The following is a 27,047-nucleotide window of genomic DNA, read 5'->3' as shown; positions in this document are numbered from 1 at the left end:
GCATTGGTACAATAAGTTTGATAAGTGCATATACATACACTCCTCTCCACACAATTACATACATACATACACACACACACAAAAACACATAGATATACACACACATATATACAAGGCAACACAACAACATCCCTCAAACTGCACTGTCCTTGTAATGTCTGTTATTATCTAGTAGCTTAACTTTGATCTTGTTAACCTGCAGACTGTTTGATTCATGCTGTCTCTCTTCGTTTCATGCTTCTACTTTATATTTTCACATATTAAGAGACAGTGGAGTAGTACCTATTATTTTAGCAATCCCTCTAAGAAGTTCTTTTGATAGATTTTGAGATTTTGGAATAATAAGTCCTACAGGAGAGTTCAGACTAAATTTGGCAATTTTGTAAGTCTTCGTTTTACAGAAACAGCTTGATATGTTGCTGAAGAGTCAATGGCATTGGAGAGCATAAAGATTGAAATTGTAGTTGAGAAAAAGCTAGCTGACACAAAGGACTGGAAGCCATCTGAATATTGGAAAAGAGTGACCTGTGCCATGATGATTCAGACCAAGTATCAAAATGTCAGCATCATGACTGTTGCACAATGCTCTGTAAACACTGTAAAGGCTGTAAGATGTGACATGGACAGCTGCAACAGAGACTACGAGGCCATGGCTAGCAGGAAGTAGCACAGACAAGAACCAATGAGCCAGAGGACTGTGTTGAGCTTCTATATCCTCTTCCCCAGATTGGTTTGTGTTTTTGAGTTGTAGCTTATAGTCTGAAGTCACTAACCTATGCATGCCAGAATTTATCTCCACATCTTTGAGCAGGGCCTTAGGCTCAATTCAAACAGCTACCTGAAGTTGCTGGAGACTGGCAAACCCTAGCTGGTGAAGGTCGATGCTGAAAGGCCAGATGGGTGGTAGCTGGATTTGGTTTATTGCCATCCCTCCGGAAAGCACCAGTAATGGTTGTCAGAAAATCTCTATGACTTCACCAGCCCCAATTTCTGGCCTCCTAATTCTCTAGATTGTAATCCCTTGGATTACTGTGTAAGGGGGCATCATTGAGAAAGACAGCAACTGTTCTATCTGCAACACCAAGGCTGATCTGGTGGCTGAGATCAAGGAGGTATTTGAAGATTTTCCCAGGGACACAGTGAAGAATGTATGAACCAGATTGCAGAGTATCCTGAAGCCATGGTGGAAGATAAGGGTGGCCACTTTGAGTAAACTGTTACCTCCAAGCCATAATCTAGTTGATATTGGGTTTTGTTTTCTTTTTGTACAACCTCTCAAATTTAGCCTGAACACCCTGTAAGTGCCACCATAAAAGAGTTTTAACCATTTTGTTGAAATTATGAACGACTTCCACAAGAAGAAGTCTAAGACCACAATGGCTGGAAACAGCCATCTACATTGCACACTAAATGTTCTGTTAACTTTGATCCTACTTCCATTCCACTGCCCCTCATCTGCAGCTTGACCAGTTCTCAGAAGCCATGCATCCATGGCTAACTTCCTCATTGACCACAAGACAATATGGGAATGGAGTCATATTGAAAACTTCCACTAGGTTGATCTGGATGAGGGGTGTTTGTGGTCAGATGAAAACTTTTTTGCAGTAAAGAAACTGACAGATTGACAATTGGGTGAGTAACTAGATAAGAAAAATAGACAGATATACATACTGTCAGATATGCAGATAGACTGACATATATTGTGGGTGGACAGACAGAAAAACTGACAGATAGATATAATGGCAGATAAGCAGATAGATTGACATATGTTGAGAAGATAAGATAGATCAACAAGCAGAAAAATAAACACATAGATATACTGATAGGCAGAGAGATGGACATAAACTGACAGATAACAAATAGACAGATTGGCCAACAGAGTGATAGATGGAAGGACAGATAGATGGATGAATGGAAAGACAAATGGATACATTTAGTTAAGCAGACAACTACATAGGTAAAGGAATATTGCTGGATAGCCAGATAGATGAATATATATATAGCAGTGGGTGGTGATGGAGGTTAGGGCAGCGGTGATGGTGGTGGTGATGTAAGGATGGAGAAATGTCTATGTAAAATTAATTAATACAGTGACCTCATGGTTTCCCAAGGAAACAGCAATAACAACAACAACATGAAAAATAAATCCCCAACACAACAACAACAATAATAAAAAAAATCAATGACATTAGCAATAACAACAACGATGACGATAGCAAAGACAATGACAAGCAGAGGCGGTGGTGTGGGTGGTAATGGTGGTAGAGGGGCAAACAGCCAAAGTTGGCAATAATGGTCTCTGAACAAATATTAATATGATGCAGAAACTTTCTGATGACTTCATAACCACATCTCTACTTTGATGTCTTTTGACTGACCACCAAACGTCCTATATACACCGTCAGCAATGTCATCACACACCCATTGCTATCATCAGCATCATCATTATCGTCATCGTCATCATCCATCATCACGCAATCCTTGTCATCGTAGTTGCTGTCATCACTGCCACCACTTATAAAGCAGCCAAGAGTAACAAATGAGAAAACAGTGATTACAGCTTTCAGAATACAAATGGCCAAAAAAGGGTTTCCTCCAAGAGAATCTCTGGCATAATGTTACTCATCAGGGTACATAGCTTGGAGATGATAGAGTGTCTCCAAGTCAAGTCGTTGCATCTCTGCATTGAGCAGTCACAGCCCTGGTGCCACAGACATGATTAGAATGTCATGAGAAAGAACTGTAAAAATAATAAAAAAATTCTTCAAGCTGAGTCAACTAGCAGAAGACCTGGGGATATAACGGATGAGATGGTCGGATAATATCCATAGTCTCAGTTATTTTGTTGCTTGGGATTCCTTCTGATAGGATCCTATGGAGAAGGTGCCTGGGAACTCTACCCCTACAACCCTTCCAGGGTTAGTGGGCAGAGATGATTGGATGGATGGATGAACATCACAACTTCCTGTTTATAATGAGTCAGTAATTGATGATGGAACTAATTAACCAAATCTCCCTCCCTTGCTTTTTCACCTTCTCCACAATAGGGACCACAGGAATCAGTGAAAGGGAGTCTCTGTTCACTACTACTACTACTACTACTACTACATCATCGTCATCGCCGTCATCTAATGTTCGTTTCCCATGCTGGCATCATTTGAATGGTTTGACAGATGCTGGCAAGCTGGAGGGCTGCACCAGGCCCCAATTGTTTTGGCTTGATGCCCTTTCTAATGTCAACCACTTCACTGAGTGCACTGATCTCTTTTTTATATAGCCTCAGCAAAGGTGCATTTTATGTGGCACCCATTCAACCAGTCCACAAGTGGATTTAAAATAGGGGCCACAGTAATCAGTGCTGAAGGAACTTCATTACTGGTTGGAAAGTTAAACATAACTGAAATCCCTTCCTCCTCGACAACACCACTTGTAGTCATGGTTGGAATATCTCTGATCTTAAGTCTGTTCAACCAGGGTCAACCTGGGGTTAAACACCATCAACATCACCACCACTAATACAGTCATTATTATTATCATCATCATAATAATAAGCAACAGCATTCAACTCTGCTAACATCGTCACTACATCACCGCAAAAGTCACTCCTCCCCCACCGCCACCACCACCCATGCTTGTCATTACTGTTGCCGTCATCACTGTCACCACCACCACCACCACCACCACCACCGCCACCGCCACCATCATCGTCGTCACTACCATTTTAAAAAACAACAAAAACATAAATTATTCTGGAATCTCCTGTATAATGGTTTCTGATCACTTGCCATCAATATATGGTAATTAGAACACTGTCCCATTGACCATCCAGCTTAAAACCCCCCACCCCCCAGCAGCCCACCACAATGACATCATACCATAGTTAAATGTATCAGTGTTTGATATATTGATCCATTCGCCGCCATATCCAAGTCCACCATGAACCATTAATGGATCAGAGAGTTTTTATAATTTTACTGGCAGCATCACTACTGCTAGGGTGGTGATGGGGGTGGTGTTGGTAGTGATGATGTAATGTTGTTGTTGTTGCTATGACGATAGCAGTGTAATGCTGGTGATGGTGCAGTGTTGTTGTTGGTGGTGGTAGTATAGTGTTCGTAGCAGACAGGTAGTGGTGCTGTAGTGTTATTGTTGTTGTTGTTGTTGCTATAGTGTTGGTAGCAGCGGTAATGGTATAGTGTTGATGTTGTTGTAGTGTTGGTAACCAAGCGAACAACACTTTTATGCTTTTGTTTCAGTCATTTGACTGTGGCCATGCTGGAGCACTTCATTTAGTCGAGTAAATCGACCCCAGGACTTATTCTTTGTAAGCCTAGTACTTATTCTATTGGTCTCTTTTGCCAAACTGCAAAGTGACGGGGGACGTAAACATACCAGCATTGGTTGTCAAGCAATGTTGGAGGGGGGGACAAACACAGGCACACAAACATATACACCCATACATATATATATATACACACACACACACACATATATATACACACACACACACATACATACATATATACGACAGGCTTCTTTCAATTTCCGTCTAACAAATCCACTCACAAGGCTTTGGTCAGCCCGAGGCTATAGAAGAAGACACTTGCCCAAGGTGCCACGCAGTGGGACTGAACCTGAAACCATGTGGTTGGTAAGCAAGCTACTTACCACACAGCCACTCCTACGTCTATAAAAAACTGCAAAACTTTCTTTGTAAAAATAGATTTAACACAACATAAATGTATTGAGTGCTCTTTCAATTAATGTTTGGTTGTTTTTATGCCTAACTATACACACACAATGATGACTACCTCGTCTAGTCAGATGATAGCCATTTCACAATAAAATGATAGTGGGACATTTGTATGTCATTGAATTTATGTGACAAAAGCTTGTACAACACTTTTGTCACTCTCTCGATCACCATAGAAGGTTCCAGTGACAAGTATTTTGTTTTTTCCTTTTCTACTCTAGGCACAAGGCCTGAATTTTGGGGAAGGAAGTGGGGGCAGTCGATTAGATTGACCCCCCAGTATGCAACTGGTATTTAATTTATCCACCCTGAAAGGATGAAAGGCAAAGTTGACCTCGGCAGAATTTGAGCTCAGAATGTAAAGACAGATGAAATACCGCTAAGCATTTCGCCCAGCATGCTAATGGTTCTGCCAGCTCGCCACCTTATCTTGGTACCATGTATTCTTTTCTACTCTAGGCACAAGGCCCGAAATTTTTTTGGGGTGGGGTGGGGCTAGTCAATTAGATCGACCTCAGTACGCAACTGGTACTTAATTTATTGACCCCAAAAGGATGAATGGCAAAGGTGACCTTGGCAGAATTTGGACTCAGAACGTAAAGACAGATGAAATATCGCTAAGCATTTTGCCCAGCGTGCTAACGTTTCTGCCAGCTTGTCACCTTTGTTCCAGTGACAAGCGTTACAAGATGACTGGTGCTACTTTGATTGCAAGTTTTATGTCAGAATATCATTCTCCAAGAAGATCTGCTTTCGCCATGCCTTTGTCAAAAATATCAGGAGCCTCCTCTACCCCTGGGAAATCTATTTAATCAATTGATGGGATCCTGACAGACACAATTGTTCTGGGTCAGAACAAACCAAGGAGTAATGGTAATTAAGGGGTGACTTCATGCTTCCCACAGTGTGAAGGTGCATGGCTCAGTGGTTAGAGTGTCAGGCTCAGGATCATGTTGTAGTGAGTTCGATTCACAGGCTGGGCTGTGTGTTGTGTTCTTGAGCAAGACACTTTATTTTCATGTAACTCCAGTTCACTCAGCTGTAGAAATGAGTTGTGATTTCACTGGGGCCAAGCTATATCGGCCCTTTATTTTCCTTTGGATAACATCAGTGACAGAGACGAGATGCTGATATGCATGGGTGACTGATGGTCTTCCATAAAACAACCTTGCCTGGACTTGTGCCTTGGAGGGGAACTTTCTAGGTGTAATCCCATGCTCATTCATGACCAAAGGGGGTCTTAACCCTTTTACTATGCTTCCCACAATTCCTGAATTAGAACCTTACCACCAAATGCAGTTGAATGACATACATACATACATACGTGTTTGTGTGTCTGTGTGTGTGGTGTTATATAGTCAAACTTTGACTTCTAGTGGCTTTCTCAAACATCCACAAAGTTTTCTCAATCCATTACAGAAGAAGTTTGCAATTGTCCAAATTGGGTGTTTAATCTCTCTCACAAGAGTAATTAAATTCAGTCCTATTTGATAAGCTTCTGTACAGTTTTTATCAAGTAAATTCACAAGGTATCAATCAATCTGAAGAAAACATACTTGCCTAAGTTGGCACATAGCAAAATCTGGGCCATAACCAGATGGTTGTGAAGTGAACTACTTAACCACAAGCCTGTGCTTTATTGACACTAGTGGACTGGTGAGCATGTCCTAAGAGACTGAAACTGCAGTGTTCCATAGATAGACAGCCAATGAGAGGGAAATTTTCTGTTTGTTTTATCTGGAAGCTTCTCAAAAACCACACAGCTACAACACACACATATATTCATATATGTACACTCCCAAAGAAATATAGGAAAAATAGGATGAGTGGATGCAGATTGTGGTATTTGTTTTGCCTACCTTGGCAATGGATGGTTCTGGAACTGATGGCTTCTTTGTAGATTTATTGAATACATCAGATATGGGGTCATCATCATCGTCATCATCATCAAATAGGGAGAAATCAGAGCTTTTTGCTTTGCTTTTCCTGAAGAAAAAAAAAAGGCACATTTTCAGAAACCATGTTTTCTTGTGTGTTTGAAAGTTTACACATGAACACACACAAAGATTTTCTTAATATTTTTAAAAGCACAAACATATAGATAACCTTAAACAACCCCACCATCTAAACATACCCACCTGACACTGTACCCAGCATTTCCAAGCCCTACTTCAGATTACCTACTCTTTCCAAATAGCCATAAATATAGCACAAGAGGGTATTGATACAATGGGCTATTTTTAGGTGTGGATGTACTGCCTAGCAGTAATGAAGACAATACAGGCTTTCATTTCATTCCATCTCATATCACACAAACACAAACATGCCTACAGTAATATCAATCTATCTATCTATTTATCTATCTATAATGTATGTATATGTGTGTGAAGCGCCATGTATGATGCTCTTGCCACTTGGATCACTTTAGTAACTCTACTGATTAAAGGATAAAAAAAATTGTGTGTGTGTGTGTATATATATATATATATATATACATATATAAATAGATCTCGCTCTCTCTCTCTCTCTCTATCTATATATATATATATATATATATATATATATGGAGGCGCAATGGCCTAGTGGTTAGGGCAGTGGACTCGCGGTCACAGGATCGCGGTTTCGATTCCCAGACCGGGCGTTGTGAGTGTTTATTGAGCGAAAACACCTAAAAAGCTCCATGAGGCTCCAGCAGGGGGTGGTGATCCCTGCTGTACTCTTTCACCACTCTTTCTTCTGTTGGCCTGCTCGCTTAGCCAGCGGGGTGGCGTCATTCGAAGGCTAAAACAATGCAAACACATTGTGACCAGCGATGTGTAACAACATCTGATGGTCTGGTCGGTCACGAAAAAAAAAAAAAGAAATATATATATATATATAGATAGATATAAGATGGAGGTAGAAATAGCACAGAAGTAAGTAAGACATTTCAATTTAAGAGGGAATTTAATAAAAATGATTTTAAAAATTATATATGAAGAAAATATCATCCGTTTCGATGAATTTTATCTTATCAAATATCAGTAAAAATTTATAGAAATTTGAAGTGAAAAGTTTATCTTCTGCCTGGGGTGTCAAGAGACATGTGTATTGATCTCTCAAATCTCCTGACATTTTATGGTTTACATATTTTGCTTACCTTCCCCTTCTCCACTTTCCCTAACTCTTCCTCCATACATTCTTGCAACCCCTCTTCCCTGAGGTGCCAACTCCTACCTGAGGTGCCACGTGGACACCTCATTACGACTGTCTACCCCCCCACCCCCGGAGACACTACTAATTCATTCTCACTCGCACCTTCAAAATGATGTGAGTAATTGTGTAGTTCGTGTCTATAACAAGGACTTTCTGTGCCCCAACCTATTCCCGCGAACCTTAACTCCCATCTAACATGAGGACACAGCACCCCACCTCCTTGAGTTTGTAGACTTGGTGATGTTCTTGTGCTGAGTTTTATTTCCCCTTTTTGTTCTATCAAGCCTACAGTGATCTATACATCTTTAGCTGTATGTCTCTCAATCTATCTATATATGTAGATAGGTGCAGGAGTGGCTGTGTGGTAAGAAGTTTGCTTCCAGACCACATGGTTCTGGGTTCAGTCCCACTACATAGCACCTTGGGCAAGTGTCTTCTACTATAGCCTTGGGCCAACCAAAGCCTTGTGAGTGGATTTGGTAGATGGAAACTAAAAGAAGCCTGTTGTGTGTGTGTACATATATATATATATATATATTCTTTTAATTGTTTCAGTCATTTGACTGCAGCCATGCTGGAGCACTGCCTTTAGTTGAGCAAATCGACCCCTGGACTTATTCTTTGTAAGCCTAGTACTTATTCTATCGGTTTCTTTCGCTGAACCGCTAGGCTACAGGGACATAAACACACCAGTACTGGTTGTCAAGTGATGTTGGGGGAGCAAATACAGACACACAAACATGTACACACACATATATATATGTATATGACGGGTTTCTTTCAGTTTCCGCTCACCAATTCCACTCACAAGGCTTTGGTTGGCCCAAGGCTATAGCAAAAGACACTTGCCCAAGGTGCCAAATAGTGGTTTTATAAAAGAGACCAACAGATTAATTTACTAGGCTTACAAAGAATAAGTCCTGGGGTTGATTTGTTCGACTAAAGGTGGTGCTCCAGCACGGTTGCAGTCAAATGACTGAAACAAGAGCAAAAGAACTTCTATTTCTGTCTACCAACCTATCTACAGTAAAGTCCCTCCCATATGGCACCACTGAGGAGGATTTCTTGATAACTTAATTTTTCCGATATCTGATTATCACTTTCTTAAATTACCACAGCACCTTACAAAACTTGTTTAAACTATATTTACATAAGTGTTATCATTGATATTTTGAATATGATAAAAAATGAGAGAAATTGGGAAAAATAAAAATATGCAAGACTGTGTGGTAAGAAGTTTTCCAACATTTCCAAGGGCTTAGAAATACTGAAGGACTGCTGCAATAAGTGTGTGAATCTGAGAGTGGAATACGTTGAATAAAATATAATTAACTGATCCTCCTGTATTTTCTTTAACCCAAAGCTAAGAACTTTTCAGCAACCCTCATGTATGTATGTGTGTATATATAGTACAATATTGATAAGGAGATGGGGCACCACCTTGACCCCAATACTTTCATTTTAAACCCTAGTGATTAGTCTATCAGACTATTTTGTTGAACTGCTAAGTTATGGGGACATAGACAAATCAACACTGGTTGTCAAGCAATGGTGGGGGACAAACATACTCAATGAAATGACACACACACACACACACACATATATATATATTATGATGAGCTTCTTTCAGTTTTTATCTACAAAATCCGCTCCCAAGGCTTTGGTTAGCCTGAGGTTAAAGTAGAAAGCACTTGACCAAGGGCCATGCAGTGGGACTGAACCTGGAACCATGTGGCTGGGAAGCAAACTTCTTACCACACAGCCACATCTGCAACATATATTCTTTTCTTCTTTTATGTGTTTCAGTCATTTGACCGTGGCCATGCAGGAGCACCGCCTTTAGTCGAGCAAATCGACCCCAGGACTTATTCTTTGTAAGCCTAGTACTTATTCTATTGGTCTCTTTTGTCAAACTGCTAAGTTACAGGATGTAAACACACCAGCATCAGTTGTCAAGCGATGTTGCGGGGACAAACACAGACACACAAACATGTACACACACACACATACATACATATATATATACATATATACGACAGGCTTCTTTCAGTTTCCGTCTACCAAATCCAAGCACAAGACTTTGGTCGGCCTGAGGCTATAGTAGAAGGCACTTGCCCAAGGTGCCACGCAGTAGGACTGAACCCGGAACCATGTGGTTCGTAAGCAAGCTGCTTACCACACAGCCACTCCTACGTCTGTATACATTTCATTTTTCAATATCAAATTTCTTTATATTGAATCTTTTGTAGTCAATGAAGGCAGGTCAGTGTCCTCCTGGATGCGTGAAATTGATGTGGATGACTTTCAGTTTAAAGATATGTCACTGCGTACATGCAGGGACCCCCTCCACAAAAAAAGGAAGAAGAAAGGGTTTAGTAAGACTAGAAATAACACAGAATTATAATAATGGGAAATTAGGATGGTGGGAGACAATATGATTGGGAAAATTATTTAGTGAGGAGACCATAAAGTGCATTAAGTGTGACTGGATTGTTATTTGGGACAGGTGTGTACGTGTGTGTTGGCTACTAGTATCATATTTGTTATGGGTGTATAAAGTTTGAGCTGGCATGTACATTTTTGTGACTAACGTCCTCGGTATCTCAAGATTTTGTAATCTAGAAATTGTAATCTAGATTTAGAATCTGTTTTCATGCTTGTCATCGCTGCTGTTCTTGTTGTTGTCGTCGTGTTCTAATCAATTAGTCAGTGGTGGAAATGGGGTAGCAGTCATGACTTTTACAGCAATGGATCCCCACCTCTCTTGATTGGTGAGATTGCAGTGGTTAGTGGTGAGATAAAGCATCAGAATGTGAAGGCCTTGCAAGAAGAGAGAGAGAGAGAGAGAGAGAGATCCTTCCTGAATTGTATAAACTCATAGGGCCAGTACCCAGGTTTTTCCCTCTCTCTCTTTCGGAGAGGCACTGAGCACCTACACGCACACATACACACATAGCAGTAATTTCCGCCTACCGAATTCAATCACAAAGCTTCGGTCGACTCGGGGCTATAGTGAAAGACACCTGCCCAAACTGCCACGCAGTGGGACTGAACCCAAAGCCATATAGCTAGGAAGCTAGTCCATCATCACAGGATCACCCATTTTTTGCCAGCTGAGTGGGACGAAGTAGTGAGAAAGGATCTTCAGATGGTGGGCCTCACTGAGAAAACAACAAGGGGCTGGGACTTGTGGTGACTTGCTGTACTCAAGAAGGGAACCCAGCCATAGAAACCATGCCACAACAGACAATTGGAGATCTGGACAGCTCCCTGGTTGGCCAGCTCCTGCCAAACCGTCCAACCCATGCCAGCAAGGAAAATGGATGGATGGATGATGATGATGATGATGATGAGTGGATTGGAGCAATGAGAAATGAAGTATTTTACTCAAGAACACAATACATTGCTTGGTCCAGAAATTGAAACCACAATCTTATGATCACGAGTCCAACATCTTAACCACTAAGCCATGTGCCTCCACATATGCAGGAAGGGAGCTGGAATCAGGGTGATGCTGCTGATGATGATGGTGGTGATTATGGTAAAGATGGTGGTGATGATGATGGTGATAGTAATAATGGCAATGGTAAACCAACAAAGGAATCTATACCCATCTGGATGACCTGTTAGAAATAGCAGCTGAAATCTCCCAATTCACACCTTAATATCTTGAAAAAGAAAAAAAAAAAGACACAATGGAGAATGTAGCTCCTTCTCACATCAACTCTTTGATATACAACATGACAGATGGTCATGGAAGGACTGGGTTTTATTAACAAGTCCCTTCAACTGGGATTAGCCCTTTATTACTCTGTCAAATGCTACGCTTATACATTCACATTGTTTTGAATTAATCATGTATTATCTTGTAGCTTAAGAGATTACAGTGATATCTTTTGTTTTTTTTCTTGTTTTGGTCATTAGACTGTGGCCATGCTGGGGCACCACCTTAAAGAATTTTAGCCAAATGAATTTAATTAAGTAGTAATTTTTTAATTTTATTTTATTAGTCTCTTTTGCCAAACCACTAACTTATGGGAATATAAACAAACCAGCACCGGCTGTCAAGTAGTGGAGGGGAACAAACACACACACACACATATATATGACAGACTTCTTTCAGTTTCCGTCTACCAAATCCACTCACAAGGCTTTGGTCGGCACAAGGCTATAGCAGGAGACATTTACCCAAGGTGCCATGCAGTGGGACTGAACTCAGAACCATGTGGTTGGGAAGCAAACTTCTTAGCACACAGCCACATTTTTAGAATGACATTGTAGAATGGGTGTGAGAAGCTGGATCTGACCGGCTTGAACATAAAAAAAAAACAATTAGATTATTTGGGATGGATGTGACCAGTTTAAAGGCCAAAGAGCTGAAAAAATAAATACTGCAGTCACGAACAAGACAGACTACAAGACCGGTGACTACATGTGTTGGGCAGAAGCAGGTGTAAATTACCTGAAATTGAACAGTTCCACCCCTCGAAATAACATGCACAGGAGTCAAAGTCATGAATTAAGACAGCTGACATCGTTGTGGTTTCAGAGCATATCCTGGTTAGATAAACAGACAGATACCTAATACCAAAGGACCACAAAAACAATGAGAAAGACACATAAACAGTGTTCTCCTGTTACTTTTTTTTTCTAAAAATAAAACAACAGCAACAGAGAGCAATGCCAACTGCCATTTTCAAGATTGTTTTCATCACCCAAGAAGATAAGACTAGGAGGAGGGGAAAGTCAACAAGAAAAAAACAAGAAAAAAACAGTTGTTTATAAGAACTGATAATGTGGAGCAGGGGGGGGTGCGGGGCGATGGTTGGTGGGGGTTGGTGTCGGTGTCGGGGTGGGGTGGGGGAACAACCTTGAAATATTGTTTATTACAAATGAAACAGAAAACATTCATAAGGAAATATGTTAAATGCCTGCCTTCATAATGAAGATACTGACACAGCCATGCAAACGCAAACACACACTGGAAGAGAGTAGAGCTTTCAATAACACACACATGCACATATATCTATCTATATATCTATATATATATATATATATATGTATGTATATACATACACATGTAAGCATATACACTAGAAAATAGTAATGCTGTCAATGACATGCATATACACAAACACTACCTAAAGCAGAGTAGTATTTTTTAGCAAACACACACTCACACTAAGACATTCTTTATACCACAACTTATACACACACACACACACACACACAGGTATGGAATCTCACAGTAATATATTGGAGAGTGTATGTGTGTGTGTGTTATTAAGAATGCAACCACGTTTCTGTATGGGTGTGCATACATGCATGTGAGTACGTAAGCTCGGTTATGCTTCTGAAGGTTACTCTGTGTGTGTGTGTATGTGTGTGTGTGTATGAGTGTGTGTGTTTAATGTTTCGATGTTGTTCTGTATGTACATGCCTATAAACACTCATACAGACAAATGCATATATCTACACACACACACACAAACATATGCAATATACATACACATACACACCTGTGTGTATGTATATATATATATATATATATATATAGTTAATCGAAACAAAAAAAAACACACAAAAAAAACACAACAACGCGAGGACGTGGAACAAATATAGTATTATTGGACGCTCAGGAAAGAAGGAGGTTTAACGTTTCGAGCGGAGCTCTTCGTCGGAAACATAGGAGAAGGAAATATCCAGAGAAGGGAAGACAGAGAAAAAAAAAAAATCGCCAACAGTACACACGAGGTCACATTTATATATATATATATATATATATATATATATATATATATATATATACCTGTACACACAACCGACAAGGAGTGGTTGATAGCAAAAAATCCCCACAGATAATAACGGCAGAAAATTAAAGAGGACCCCCCCCCCAACTTCCACCCGATATCCATCTTACGAAGACAGCATTAAAGAGAGAAGTGGGTGATTCAGTACACACCCATGCCTCTGCAATCCCTACCCCTGCATCGCTCCTCTACTGCGCATTTTCTTACCCGAGGAACCCTGCCTCCCCACCCTCCATCTACCCACCTTCCCCCTTCTGCAAAATAATGATGAAAACGTTTACGTAACAGTGTAGAGTTACATGAAATACTAACAGCAATGCTGGAGTGGGGTAGGTGGGATGTGGGGGTACTGTCATCCACCGTGGTACCTCCTCAAAGGTATAGCTCTGCTGTGAGGTGTGTGTGTGTGTGTGTGGGGGGGGTTGGCGAAACGAGGTATAGTTTTTGTTTTGTCTGGTAGGCATGTTTGTACATGGGTTTTGTGGTTTGGTGGTGATGATAGAGGTGGCAGCAGCAGCAAATTGGTGCCTTGATCAGGGTGGTGATGATGGTGATGACTGCTGATATTGGTAGTAGTGGTGATGATGATGATGATGGGAGACAGTGGCGATGGTAGTTGTAGTGATGATGATGATGGTGGTGGTGGTAGTAATGATGATGGTGGTGGTGATGATGGTGGTGATGGTGGTGGTGGTGATAATGGTGGTGGTGATAATGGTGTTGGTGGTGGTGGTGATGGTGGTGGTGATGACGATGGCAATGGTGACTGTAGTGAGGTTGGTGATGATGGTGGGGGTTGTAGTGATGATGATGATAATGGCAGTGGTGGTGGTGATGGTTGTGGTAATAATGCCAATGCCATTCACATGGCCTGCCTTCAGTTGCAATTTAAAATGTTTGTGTGCACAGCTGCTGCACCACTGCAGATACATGAGCAGTACACCAAATAAGAACTACATTCTAACCCAAAGACATTCTAACCATGACTGTCCCTCCCCATTTTCACATGTGCAAGGAACCCAGAATCACATTGTTCAATGAGCCATTTTTTTTTTTTAGAATGATACAGTGTGATTTTAGGGAGATTTGGTTGTTATTTCTAGCAAAGTTGTTCTCAACCTGCAGTGGCTCAGAGCCCTCTTTCTTCATGGAATGGAGCATAACAAATAATCTCACCTTATGTTTTGCAGCCCTACCTCATTCCAAAACATTAGATCACATTAAAACAACAAAAGAAGCTAATTTTATGCAGTGGCTTTATTAACCACATGTTTTCCTCATTTCTGCTTTTTCTAGACATTTGCATGGATTAGTGGCCTCTATGTTAAATTGCTACAAAACTTACTAAAGAAAATGAGGGTTTATATACTGCATTTGATTAACAGCTGGCAGGGACACACTGTACTTCATTTTGCAACCATAATATCCTACCAGTGGCATATGGTGGTGATTGTATTTGGTGTGCTTCTACACCCACTGCCATCAAATTTCAAGCAAGGGTATAACAAAAGTTTTCCATTAAGATTCGGGACTAAATTAACGAGAAAGGTTTATATCTAAGATGAATTTGCCATTTTCAATGGGTGTGCACTGCACACCAGGAAAACAAGCCCCTGAACGCTATCAAGTATATTAAGGGCTTTTAAAATTAATACTGTGTCCTATGTGTGTTAGCAGTGCAATTCAGTCACTTTTTAAAGTTATCTCCATGGATTTTCTTTAGAAATTAGAGCCAGCACTGAAAGATAAGAGGTTTCATATATGAATACGTCTAATCATAGGTTCTCAAAGTGTGCATAACCACCCCCATCCAGGTGGGCATTGAGACAGTTCAGGTGGGTGCTAGTGCCTAAGGGAACTGTAAAGAAAAAGGTGTTGGGAGAAAGGTAGTAAATTGGGGGGGACACTATGAATTTATGATAATATTATTATAATATTGTATACAAATTACATAATACTATATTAAGTATCAAATGATTCATAGTATATATAAATTTATTTATACATAAAAATAGGGGTCAGGGCACAAGTCTGGGCAAGGTTGTTTATGGAAGACCAGCAGTCGCCCATGCATACCAATTAATTGAAACAAAAATTGAAACGAAAATAGTGTTTTTCCACAGAAATCTGGTAACAAAGTGAAGGTGCATGGCTCAGTGGTTAGAGCATCGGGCTCACAATCATGAGGCAGTGAGTTCGATTCTTGGACTGAGCTGTGCATTGTGCTCTTGAGCAAGACACTTTATTTTCATATTCCTCCAGTTCACTCAGCTGCAGAATTGAGTTGCAACATCACTGGTGCCAAGTTGTATCAGCCTTTGCTCTTGAATAATATCATTGGCATCAGGGTGTCCATCAGTCATTGTAGCCAGGGTGTGGCTAGCCACCCTTCTTGGCAGGGTATTCATCCACCCTTGTAAAAAAGGATGTCCATCTTCCTTGTAAAGCAGGGTGTCCGTCCACCCTTGCAAACAAGGTGTCCATCCACCCTTATAAACAGAGCAAGGCCAGCCACCCTTTTAAACAGGGTGTGATCAGCCACCTTCCACACACCAGGTAAACAACCAGTTTGCCTCTATTTTTTCAAGGGTTTTTAAAGCATTTTTTCTTTTCAGCTTTCCTTGCAACATCATCAAATCCTCATTGAACATCTGCTTTCCTTGCTGGCATGGATAGGAAACTTTGACATGGAATCAGAAAACTGCAGGGCTGCATTGAGCTCCAATGTCAACGTTGGTACAGAGTCCATTGGGTCTTTTGTTTGTGCCACCGTAATGTGCCTCAACAATTTTTGGATTTCATCTTCAGTGAACCACGACGTGCAGCAATCAATTTGCACCTTCTGTTTCAAATTGGTAATGTGATTTGAGGGAGAACTGTTGGGTATTTCTAGCAGGTCCAACGGACCGCATGGACAGGACATAGTGTGTGCATGTGTATGTGTGTAAATCTGTGTTTGTGCATGCTTTGTATGTATATGTATGAATCTATGCATGTATGTGAAGCATATACATACATATTCAGATCAAAAGGAGAAGGTAGAAGGAATGAAGAGTAGGAAGGGTGGGTGAGGGAGGGAGAACACGGCCAGTGGGTGAGGGAGTGGGGAAGTGGACCGATTTGGTAGTTGATGGGGTGGTGGTGGCTGAGCAGGGGGTGGGGTGGATAGTTAACAACAGAACTTTTGTTACTATTCTGGTACTTTGTAATAATTGACAAGACAATCAGAAAGCTCTGTTCATGTGTGTATGTGTTTGTAGGCGGAGAAACAGTGGCTATATATATATATATATACATACATACATACGACTGTGTGTCTATATCTATCTATCTATATATATATATATATATATATACATACATAGATACATACATACATACATATGTCTGTGTGTCTATATCTATCTATCTATCTATCTATCTATCTATATACACACATACATACGTCTGAGTGTCTATATCTATATATAGAGAGAGAGAAAGAGAGGGAGAGAGAGTACAAGATTCTCCCCTCAGCCACTATTTAAAAAGAAAAAAAACAACAGCAACACCACCACCAACACAAAAAGGCCAAGTCATGGTTTTCCAGTATTTGGTGTATGCTTATGTCTGTAGGTAGGTGAGGAAGGAGAGAGTAGTAGGAGTAGGAAAGAGAGAGGAGGAGGAGGAGGAGACAAAAAGAGATTGAGAAGTGGTGTGGGGGTGTAGGGTGGTACAGGAGGTAATAATGGTATGTCCCTGGGAGTACTATTTCATCCAGTAGCAGAAGCGAGGAGGCAAAAGGTCAGAAATAAAGAAATGTAAAACTCCACAGGATACCATCTAATCTAATGCCTTCCGGTGGGGAGAAAGGGGTGAGGGTGAGGGGTTCTCCACCCCAGACCATTGGCAAAGCACTGGCAGTGACTAGTTTCTCTTTCTTTCTCACATACATTACACACATATCCATACATACATACACACACACACAACTGTTTGCATATGCACACAAACACAAACATACATATATAAACAGACACATATATAAATACACACACACACACACACATATATAGCTTGGATGCATGTGTGTGCTTGTGTGATCATAATTTAAGGTCTGTTTTCCATACTGGTATGAATTGGATAATTTGACAGGAGGTGTTGAGTCAGAAGACAGCACCAAGCTGTACTGTTGGCTTTGGCATGGTTTCTGAGGCTGGATGCCCTTCCTAATGTCAAACACTATACAGAGCGTACTGGGTGCTTTTTATGTGGCATCAGCAGCAGTGAGGTTATCAAATAATTTGCAAGACAAGACTGTGTTGGAGCGGGGAATAGTACTGAGGGAGGTGGCTTTGTGCCAGATAGGACAGAAACAAGTGTCTTGCAGTCAGGGCCAGATTAAGCCCCAACATGGCCCTAAGCTCTTAAAAGATTTTGGTGTCCCCATAAAAAATTATGTAATTCAAAATATAAACAATAACAAACCATAAAATATATTTTTATTTTTGAAAATGAAAAAAAAAACAGTAAGAGGGAAAATAATGTTTATTTTTGTATACTTCCACTTTATTTATATTTGAAAAGCTTCCTCCTACTTTTTTGAATTGCAAAGTCTTTGATCAGGACCTCAAAATTAATCTTAGGTAACACATCTGCATCTATACTTAGTAGGGATAAAGGCATCCTGAATATTGTTTTAGCAAGTTTAAAGTGATTTCTTTTGTGCCGTAAACCATCTACCATTTCTGTAATGCCCTACCCATTTCCTTTGATGCTCTGCTTAATGGTTAGTCTAGCACTGCTTGCAGTAAAGGAGATACATGACTACTCCAGAAGGGGATAGAGAGAACATGGACAGCTGCAATGGAGACTATGAAGCTATGGCCAGAGAATAAAGGGTGCAACAGGTGTTCTGACTGTGTTTGCACACCGGAATTCATCCAACAACTGATGGAACAGGGCCTTAAGCTCAATTCAAAGGCTATGTGAAGCTGCAGGAGACTGTGGTCATATCCAGGCTGGAGAGGGTTGCTGCTGGAAGGCCATATGTGTGGTAGTAGGATTTGGCTCCTTATACCTGCAGAAAGGGTCAGAAGTGGTTGTCGGAGGATTTCTATGACTTCACCAGTGCCAATTTCTGGTTCCTAATTCCCTGGCTCTTCCTAATTCCCTGGATTATAATCTCATGGATTACTCCGTGCATAGGGGTGGGGGTGGGGAGCAGAGTCGAGAAAGATACCAACCGCTCTGCCTGCAACACTGAGGCAGATCTGGTGGTCAAGACCAAGGTATGCCCAGGGGCACAGTAAGAAATGCATGCACATGGTTCCAGACCATGGTGGAAGCTAAGGTGTGGCCACTCTGAATGAACTGTTATCTCCCAGCCATAACCTTGTTCAGATTTTTTGATTTTTCAAAATACTTTTATTTTTGGATGGGATATTGTCTTTCCTTCTATGTGAAATGTCAAATTCATCCCAAACACACTGTACACATAAATACATACATACACACACACACACACACACACACACACACACATATATATATATTAATACTTTTTTTCGTTCGGCGTTAACAGCCCTTCTTATCTTGTTTTTCCTTGTCCTGTCTTTTACTGTTTATAATTTGTACTGTCGTTACTGTCCTGTTTTTGTTACCATTTTTACCCCTCTGCGAAAAGATCTCAAATTTTAATTGATTTGCTTTTCGCAGGAAGGAAAGTTTCTTATCGAAGATACGTCTCGCCTTCACCTTCGAAACGTAGAGTAGATGAAACCATGGCGACTGAAGAAGGGGTTTTTTTTTGTGTTAATTGTCCTGTACTCTATTTTTTTGTTGTTTAAAAAAATGTCCTGTTCCTTGGGTTTGTGTCTATGTTTTCGTTTCTCATTGTGTTCGACGTCTTTTTGGTGTCCTGTACTCATATATGCGTGTATATATACATGTAGAGGTAGGTACGTACATATATGTTTATATATATGCATATGTTTTATTTATTAATATATCATATATATATATATATATATATATATATACACACACACACATACATGAATACACATACACACACATACACCAGGACCACAGAATAAGGAAAACATAACAATGGTGTTGCCATAGTGTGCAAGCCAGCTGGGAAAAGTTTTATAAAATAATGATTCACAGAAAACCTGAGAAATCCTAAATTTTACTCTTAAGCTACTAGCGTTGTTGTGGGTGTATATGTTGACACACACACACACACGTTCGTTGTCATTTTACATTTATTTTTCTCTGCTAGCATGGGTCAGATGTTTCAAAACAGAGAAAGTTCAGTCACAGTGTCAACAAGGAATGTCATCGCCACTGTTTTGCTCAAGTGGTGACAAGCATGGAAAATCAAAACTTATGTACAACTGCAGAAACACACATACACATTGCATATATGATATATATATATATATATATATATATATATATATTGAGAGAGAGAGAGAGAGAGAGAGAGAGAGAGAGAGAGAGAGAGATTTTGTTGTGGAAATATTTTTACATATTACTTAAATGCAATGAAGTCTGTTAATTTCCTTTTATTAATGCCCACAGCCTACCTAAATTATTTGCTCATTATATGTTGGGGCCAGTTGTGGTGTGTTGGGGCTAGTGGTATTAAGTTGGGGGCTAGTGATGTTATGTTGGTGCCAGTTGTGGTCTCTGGGAGCTAGTGATATCATGTTGGGGCTAGTGATATTATTTGGGGCCAATTGTGGTGTGTTGGAGCTAGTGGTGTTATGTTGGGGCTAGTGATGTTATATTGTGATCAGTTGTGGTGTGTTTGGGCCAGTTGTAGTAAGTTGGGAGCCAGTTGAGGTAGATTAAGGTTTGTGATGTTATACTGGGGGCCAGTGGTGGTATGTTTGGTGGATTAGATATATAGGGACACATAGTATTTGGGTAGTGATGGTAGTGGGATGATGTAAGCATGTTAGCGTTTGTAAAGGTAGTGCTGTGTTGATGTTTGAGACAATTTTTAAATAGGAGATATGGGTCACTTGTCTCTCTCAGAAATAATTGCACCTCCTGTGATAGAGGTGAGAGTGGTGAGGGTGGTAATTATAGCTTTGATCATTTCTGTAGTAGGGGCAATAGTAGAGGAAGTATTAGTGGTAATAGTAGTAGATGAGATAGTAGTATGTGTGTCAATGGTATTAATTGCAGCACTGGCGAACCTTGTGGTGATGGCATAGTTTTATAATTGCAACTCTAATAGAAGTTGTTGTGCTAGAAAAAGTAGTAGTATGTCAGCTGTTGTTGGTGAACTGTTTTAGTAGTAGTAGTGGTAATTAATCATAGCACAGATAATGGAAGTGTGGTGGTGGTGGTAGTAACTGCTACAGTACGGGTGACAGCAGGAAGTGGTAGTAATTTCAACACTAATTATGGTGGTAGTGGTGGTGGGCTGGACACGGTTGATTCTCTTGTGACATCGGTGTACCACTAAAGAAACTTAGTTTACCAAAGTGTGGGCGGTAGCGGTGACGGTGGCATTGAGGCTGACATCCTCTGCTCCTGCCACCAGTTGGCTCAGCACTTTAAAGGATTTATGATTGAAAGCATTCCAAATGTGACCACCAGTAAAAATATGCAAGACTTTTCTCAAATTCCAAATGTGAATTTGTCTGTGTTAACTATATCCCAAAGATGGAGCCTTGTATCTTTGTATCATCGGTGGAAGATTTATAATAATTAAAAAATAGGAGAGACAGCAGACAGACATACATACATACAGACAGACAGTTGTCCGAAAATGTCATCAAGGCTTTGGTTGGCCTGAAGCTATAATCAAAGACACTTGTCCAAGGTGCCATGCAGTAGGACTGAACCCAGAATCATGTGATTGGGAAGCAATCACATGTACCTATAATATATATATATATATATATATAAATAAAACACACACACATATATAAAATACAAACACACATATATGTATGAACATATGTGTATGCATGAGTTTGTGTATATATGTGTGTATATGTGTGTGTGTGTGTATGCATGACATTTATGAGTACTAATCTAGAGCAGAAAAACATTGTCTAATTCCATGGGACTGGGTAATGTGTTCACCTAGTACGTGACAGATGTGCGGTTCAAGTCCCATGGGAGGGCTTGCTTCCTTTTATCCTGTCTTAGAGTTGATGCTCATAAATATCTTATATAATTCATACTTAAATTCTTAACTGTTGAAAAATTAACTTAATACACACACACACACATATATATAGTATACATTCATACTAATATAGGAAATATTTGTCCAGCTAGCCAGCCAGTGTTTGATGCTGTTTTTAGAAAGCCTGTACCAGTATGGGAAGTTGAGTTACTACAGATGCAACAACTAAGAACTGTCTTTTGCAAACACCCTGCTGTCTTTGATATCAGGACCACATGTTCCTGTATTCCAAAATTTTAGAACAGCCAAGCCCAGCCCAGTCTGTAATAAATATCAGATGGTCATAATTTTAGAAGAGCCACCCAATAACAAACATTCTAGTAATCAATGGTGAAAGGCTTTTAATATCTCCCAAAATGACAAAAGTAGGAAGCCCAAAAACAAAAGCTTGCCAATAGAGTAAGGCTTCAGTTTAGAAACAAAGATATATAATGAAGAAACAACTGGTGGAAGACCAAAACAGCTGAAATCTTGACGTAGACGACATGATGTTTGTTTAATGTAACCATAACAGTGTATGGCCTTAGTACAACAGACCCAATAGCTTGTAGAGATTTTAGATGTAAAGACAAGGGAAAAAGGTTATGAAAGAACAAGCAGTAGTTAACAATCAGTGGAGAGAACAATCCAAATATTTGCTTAGTTGTAACTGTGAAACCATCAAAAGATCTTTGGATAACATATAGTGCACTGGTGAACGATTACCCCCTCCTGACATTGCAGAAACTAAACCAGAGCAGTCGGCTTCCTGACAACAACAATGTACCTCTGTCTGTTGAGATCCTGGCTGAGATATACAAGCTTGAGAACGAAACATTAACAATAAAGTTTCCTGTGCTGTTTCTGCTAATCTGAATGTGAAAAGCTGGTCAGCCATCTTAAAGTTGCAACTATTATTATGATTCTTTTTCAATAAAGGCAACTAAGAAGAATCTGTTTCGTGAATTACTGGAAGATGTCTGGCTGTGTGGTAAGAAGTTTGCTTCCCAACCATATGGTTCCAGGTTTTCCCACTGTATGGCACCTTGGGCAAGTGTCTTCCATTACAGCCTCGGATCGACCAAGCCTTGCAAGTGGATTTGATAGATGGAAACTGAAAGAAGCCTGTCCTATATATATGTATATTTACTCTTACTCTTACTCTTCTACTTGTTTCAGTCATTTGACTGCGGCCATGCTGGAGCACTGCCTTTAGTCGAGCAAATCGATCCCAGGACTTATTCTTTGTAAGCCCAGTACTTATTCTATCGGTCCCTTTTGCTGAACCGTTAAGTTACGGGGACGTGAACACACCAGCATCGGTTGTCAAGCAATGCTAGGGGGACAAACACAGACACACAAACATATACACACACACTTATATATATATATATAAATATATACGACGGGCTTCTTTCAGTTTCCGTCTACCAAATCTACTCACAAGGCATTGGTCGGCCCGGGGCTATAGCAGAAGACACTTGCCCAAGATGCCACACAGTGGGACTGAACCCAGAACCATGTGGTTGGTTAGCAAGCTACTTACCACACAGCCACTCCTGCGCCTATATATGTGTGTCTGTGTATGATTGTGTGTCCATATTTGTCTGCCCACTATCATTTGACAACCAATGCTAGTGTTTATATACCTGTAACTTAGCAGTTCGGCAAAAGAGACTGGTAGAATAAGTACTAGGCTTACAAAGAATAAGTCCTGGTGTTGATTTGTTCGACTAAAGGTGGTACTCCAGCATGGCCACAGTCAAATGACTGAAACAAATAAAAGAATAACTGATTTCTCTCATCAGAGCAGAATCTCAGGCTGGGCTTTTGACCTTCCACCGTCACTATTGATATGATCTGCGCTCCCCAAGTACAGGAGAAATGCTATGAGCAATAAAAACTGCTGCCCTTGGCTTTTTTTGACTTCATTAAGCTATTTGATTTCATGAATCATGGTGGCCTGTGGAAAGTAGGGACCAAACTTGACTGGCCACAGAAATTTATCCCCATCGCTTTGCACAACAAATTGGGGATCTTCTTGGTTTGAACGGCAGTTTTTTCTAGCAGTGTCATTTGAAATTGTCACCCATAATTATGACCCTAGTATCGATCTATTGCATTTCAATCTGTTTTAGGGTTAGGGTTAGTTAGGGTTGGGGAAGGGTATCTTTTTTTCTTCACAAATGTAAATAAACCCAATCTGTTTCTTAAATGAGGGACATGTTCATATGGCACAGAATGTTTTTTTACCTCAATAGATGTCAGTGATTGATTGAAATTGCAGAAATTGAGGAAAAAAAACAACAAATATCTTACAAACTATAGAATTTTCTCAATAAAGCCAAGAGAAAAGGATGTTTTATAAACACATTCTACCAGTATACGAAGTTTAAAATTTTTTAGTTACCTAGAAATTATGTTAAAAACTGCCATTCAAACCGAAAAGATCCCAAATTGGTTTGAAAATGAGAACAAGAGAAAAGCAGGAGATTATCCTTCTTCTCCTTTCCGTTTTCCTCTCTCAGATATGTTCAAGTCCATTAGGGGTAAACTCAAACATGGAGTCCTGCTCTCATACAACACAGAGGGTAACCTACTTAACTCTAGTAGACTCAGTGCCAGAATAAAGACCACAACTACATCAATCAGTGAACTTCAGTAAACACTCAATACCAAACATACAGTTAATGCGACTTCAACGTTTTCACAGAAACATGAGGGTCTGGGTCTAACTTTTGACATAAGTAAAACAGGAGAACTGCATCAACAAACACCCAAGAAGTAGGGACCAAGTCCAATCACTTGGGTACATGGACAGATGGTTGGAAATAAGGAGCATTTGCTGTATGCCCCTTCCCCTCTGTTTCTCACACTCCCTTAGCATCCCTATGAACCTACCTTTACAGTGTGTCCTTGTAGAATCTCTTCCCCACAGCATATCCACCTAAAAGGCCTGCCTTCTGTTAATGTCCCCTCACTGCATTCCCTCCTATCTAACTTGCATTCTCCTTTTGCAGCCTTGTAAACTTCCCCACTCATACACTCTCTTTCCAACCCTTTGTCTCACTGCACATCCATACACCACCCTCTAACTGCAATGTAACTCCACCATCACAGCTTCACCAGCTTCTCCTTCTCCTCTCTCTATTTCTCTGCTCTCTCTCTCTCTTTTCTCTATCTGCCCTCTTTCTTATTTCTTTACTACCCACAAAGGGCTAAACACAAAGAGGACAAATAAAGACAGACAAACGGATTAAGCCGATTATATCGACCCCAGTGCATAACTTACTTATTTAATCGACCCTGAAAGGATGAAAGGCAAAGTTGACCTTGGTGGAATTTGAACTCAAAACGTAGCGGCAGATGAAATACCGCTAAGCATTTCGCCCGACGTGCTAACGTTTCTGCCAGCTCGCCACCTTAACTCCCTTTGCTCTCTCTCTCTTGTTGAGGCAGCCATGTTTCTCCTCTATAGCAAGATACCTATTTCTGTCCTTCAATTCATGCATTAACCCTTCATCTCCTGACACAAAACCACCTTCCTCATTATTACTCCTCACCCCCCACCCCAGTTGCAGGATCTTGTTCTGTAAATTATTTGGTGGCTTCATTAATGCCGGTGCCACATAAAAAAGCACCCAGTTACACTTTGTAAAGTGACTGACATTAGGAAGGGCATCCAGCTGTAGAAACCACACCAAAGCAGACAGCAGAGCTTGGTACAGTCTTCTGGTTCACCAGCACCTATTAAACCATCCAACCCATGCCAGCATGGAAAGCAGATGTTAAATGATGACAACAATGATGATGATAACTGTTATGGTGGTGGTGGTGTGGACGATAGTGGTGTGACTATAGAAGTGATAGAATGGCTGCAGTAGTGGTGGTGGTGGTGGTGTTGTGGTACCGATGGAGGGGTAGGTTGGAGGAGATGGGGTTAGGGTCATGGTGGTGGTGGTGTGGTGGTGGTGGCAGTGAGGGTGAATAAATCCAGATTAAGATTACAGGGAAAGAAAATAAAAAATAAATTTCTTTAGAGCCAGCCCAAAGATATCTGTGGTGGTGGTGGTGATGGTGGTGGATAAGAGGATGCGATGATGGTAGAGAAGTTATGATGAAGCTGGCAATAGTGCTGTTGCTGCTTCTGATGATGATGATGATGGTAGTGGTGCCGGTGGTGGAGGCTATCACCTTACAGACTACCAAACCATACTGCTGTGCTATGTATAAGGATGTTTGGAAACCCAACACTGATAAAGGTTGTCTCTTTGTTGTTATTGTTGTTGTTATTCTTGCAGCTGCTGCTAAAGTATTAGAAATATTTGTGTGTGTGTGTGTGTGTATGCGAATGTGTGTGTTTGTGTGAGTATATCTGTGAATCTGTATGCGCACACGAGTTGTTTCAGGTCTTTGGCACTGATCAAAATAATCCTATAATCAAAGGCGTTCCAGCCATGGACGTCCCACCTCTTCGTTTTCCTGTAGGACGGTGAAGTCTGATGTGACAGTGATTTGGCTGCTATTTCTAGCAGGTCGATTGACTTACAGAGATTCCCTGTCTTATGAATGTGTGAGTGTGAGTGTGTGTGTCCTTGTATGCGTGCTTATGTACATGTGTTTATATGCATGTGTGTGCTTACATACATTATTACATGTATGTGATTCTATGTACATATTATGTGTGTGTGTGAAAAAAGAATAAGTATGTGCGAGAATGTGTGTGTGTGTGTGTATGTAAGAGTGTGATGATGCAATATAAAAAACTATATATATATAACTGTGTTACATAACAGTTTGTGGATGCCAGCGTCAATCATAAAGAAGTAGATCTCTCAGTGTTTGTGTGAGTGGAAGGCTATGATGGCAGTGTTAGAAAAAAAAATGTTATTTAGTTCCTTTTTTTTCTTGAAGTTTGTTTTCACAATCATTGGTAAGGCCATGTGGAACCACCGTCTTCTCTGTGTACAGAGTTTTGTTATGTAACAGCTTGATGGCAGAAGTAAATGGGAAGTAGGTCTGGGTACAGTTTGTGTGCATGTGAAAATATACATGCATACAGACAATATATATATGTGTATACATGTATGTGTGTATGTATATATATATATATATA

General features: G+C 40.3%; 1 protein-coding gene across 3 annotated transcripts in view; it reads right to left on the bottom strand.

Moving 5' to 3' along the window:
- Positions 1 to 27,047, bottom strand: part of LOC115223378 (WASH complex subunit 2) — a 123,732-nt gene that overhangs the window by 23,477 nt on the left and 73,208 nt on the right. For all 3 annotated transcript variants that reach the window (XM_036512581.1, XM_029793885.2, XM_029793886.2), the window contains exon 18: positions 6,613 to 6,739. In XM_036512581.1, the coding sequence (XP_036368474.1) occupies positions 6,613 to 6,739 (127 nt within the window). The remainder of the gene's footprint in view (positions 1 to 6,612; positions 6,740 to 27,047) is intronic.

The sequence above is a fragment of the Octopus sinensis genome, linkage group LG23, assembly GCF_006345805.1.
Source record: "Octopus sinensis linkage group LG23, ASM634580v1, whole genome shotgun sequence".
Lineage (NCBI taxonomy): Eukaryota > Metazoa > Mollusca > Cephalopoda > Octopoda > Octopodidae > Octopus > Octopus sinensis.
This window is presented reverse-complemented; position numbering and strand designations above follow the sequence as displayed.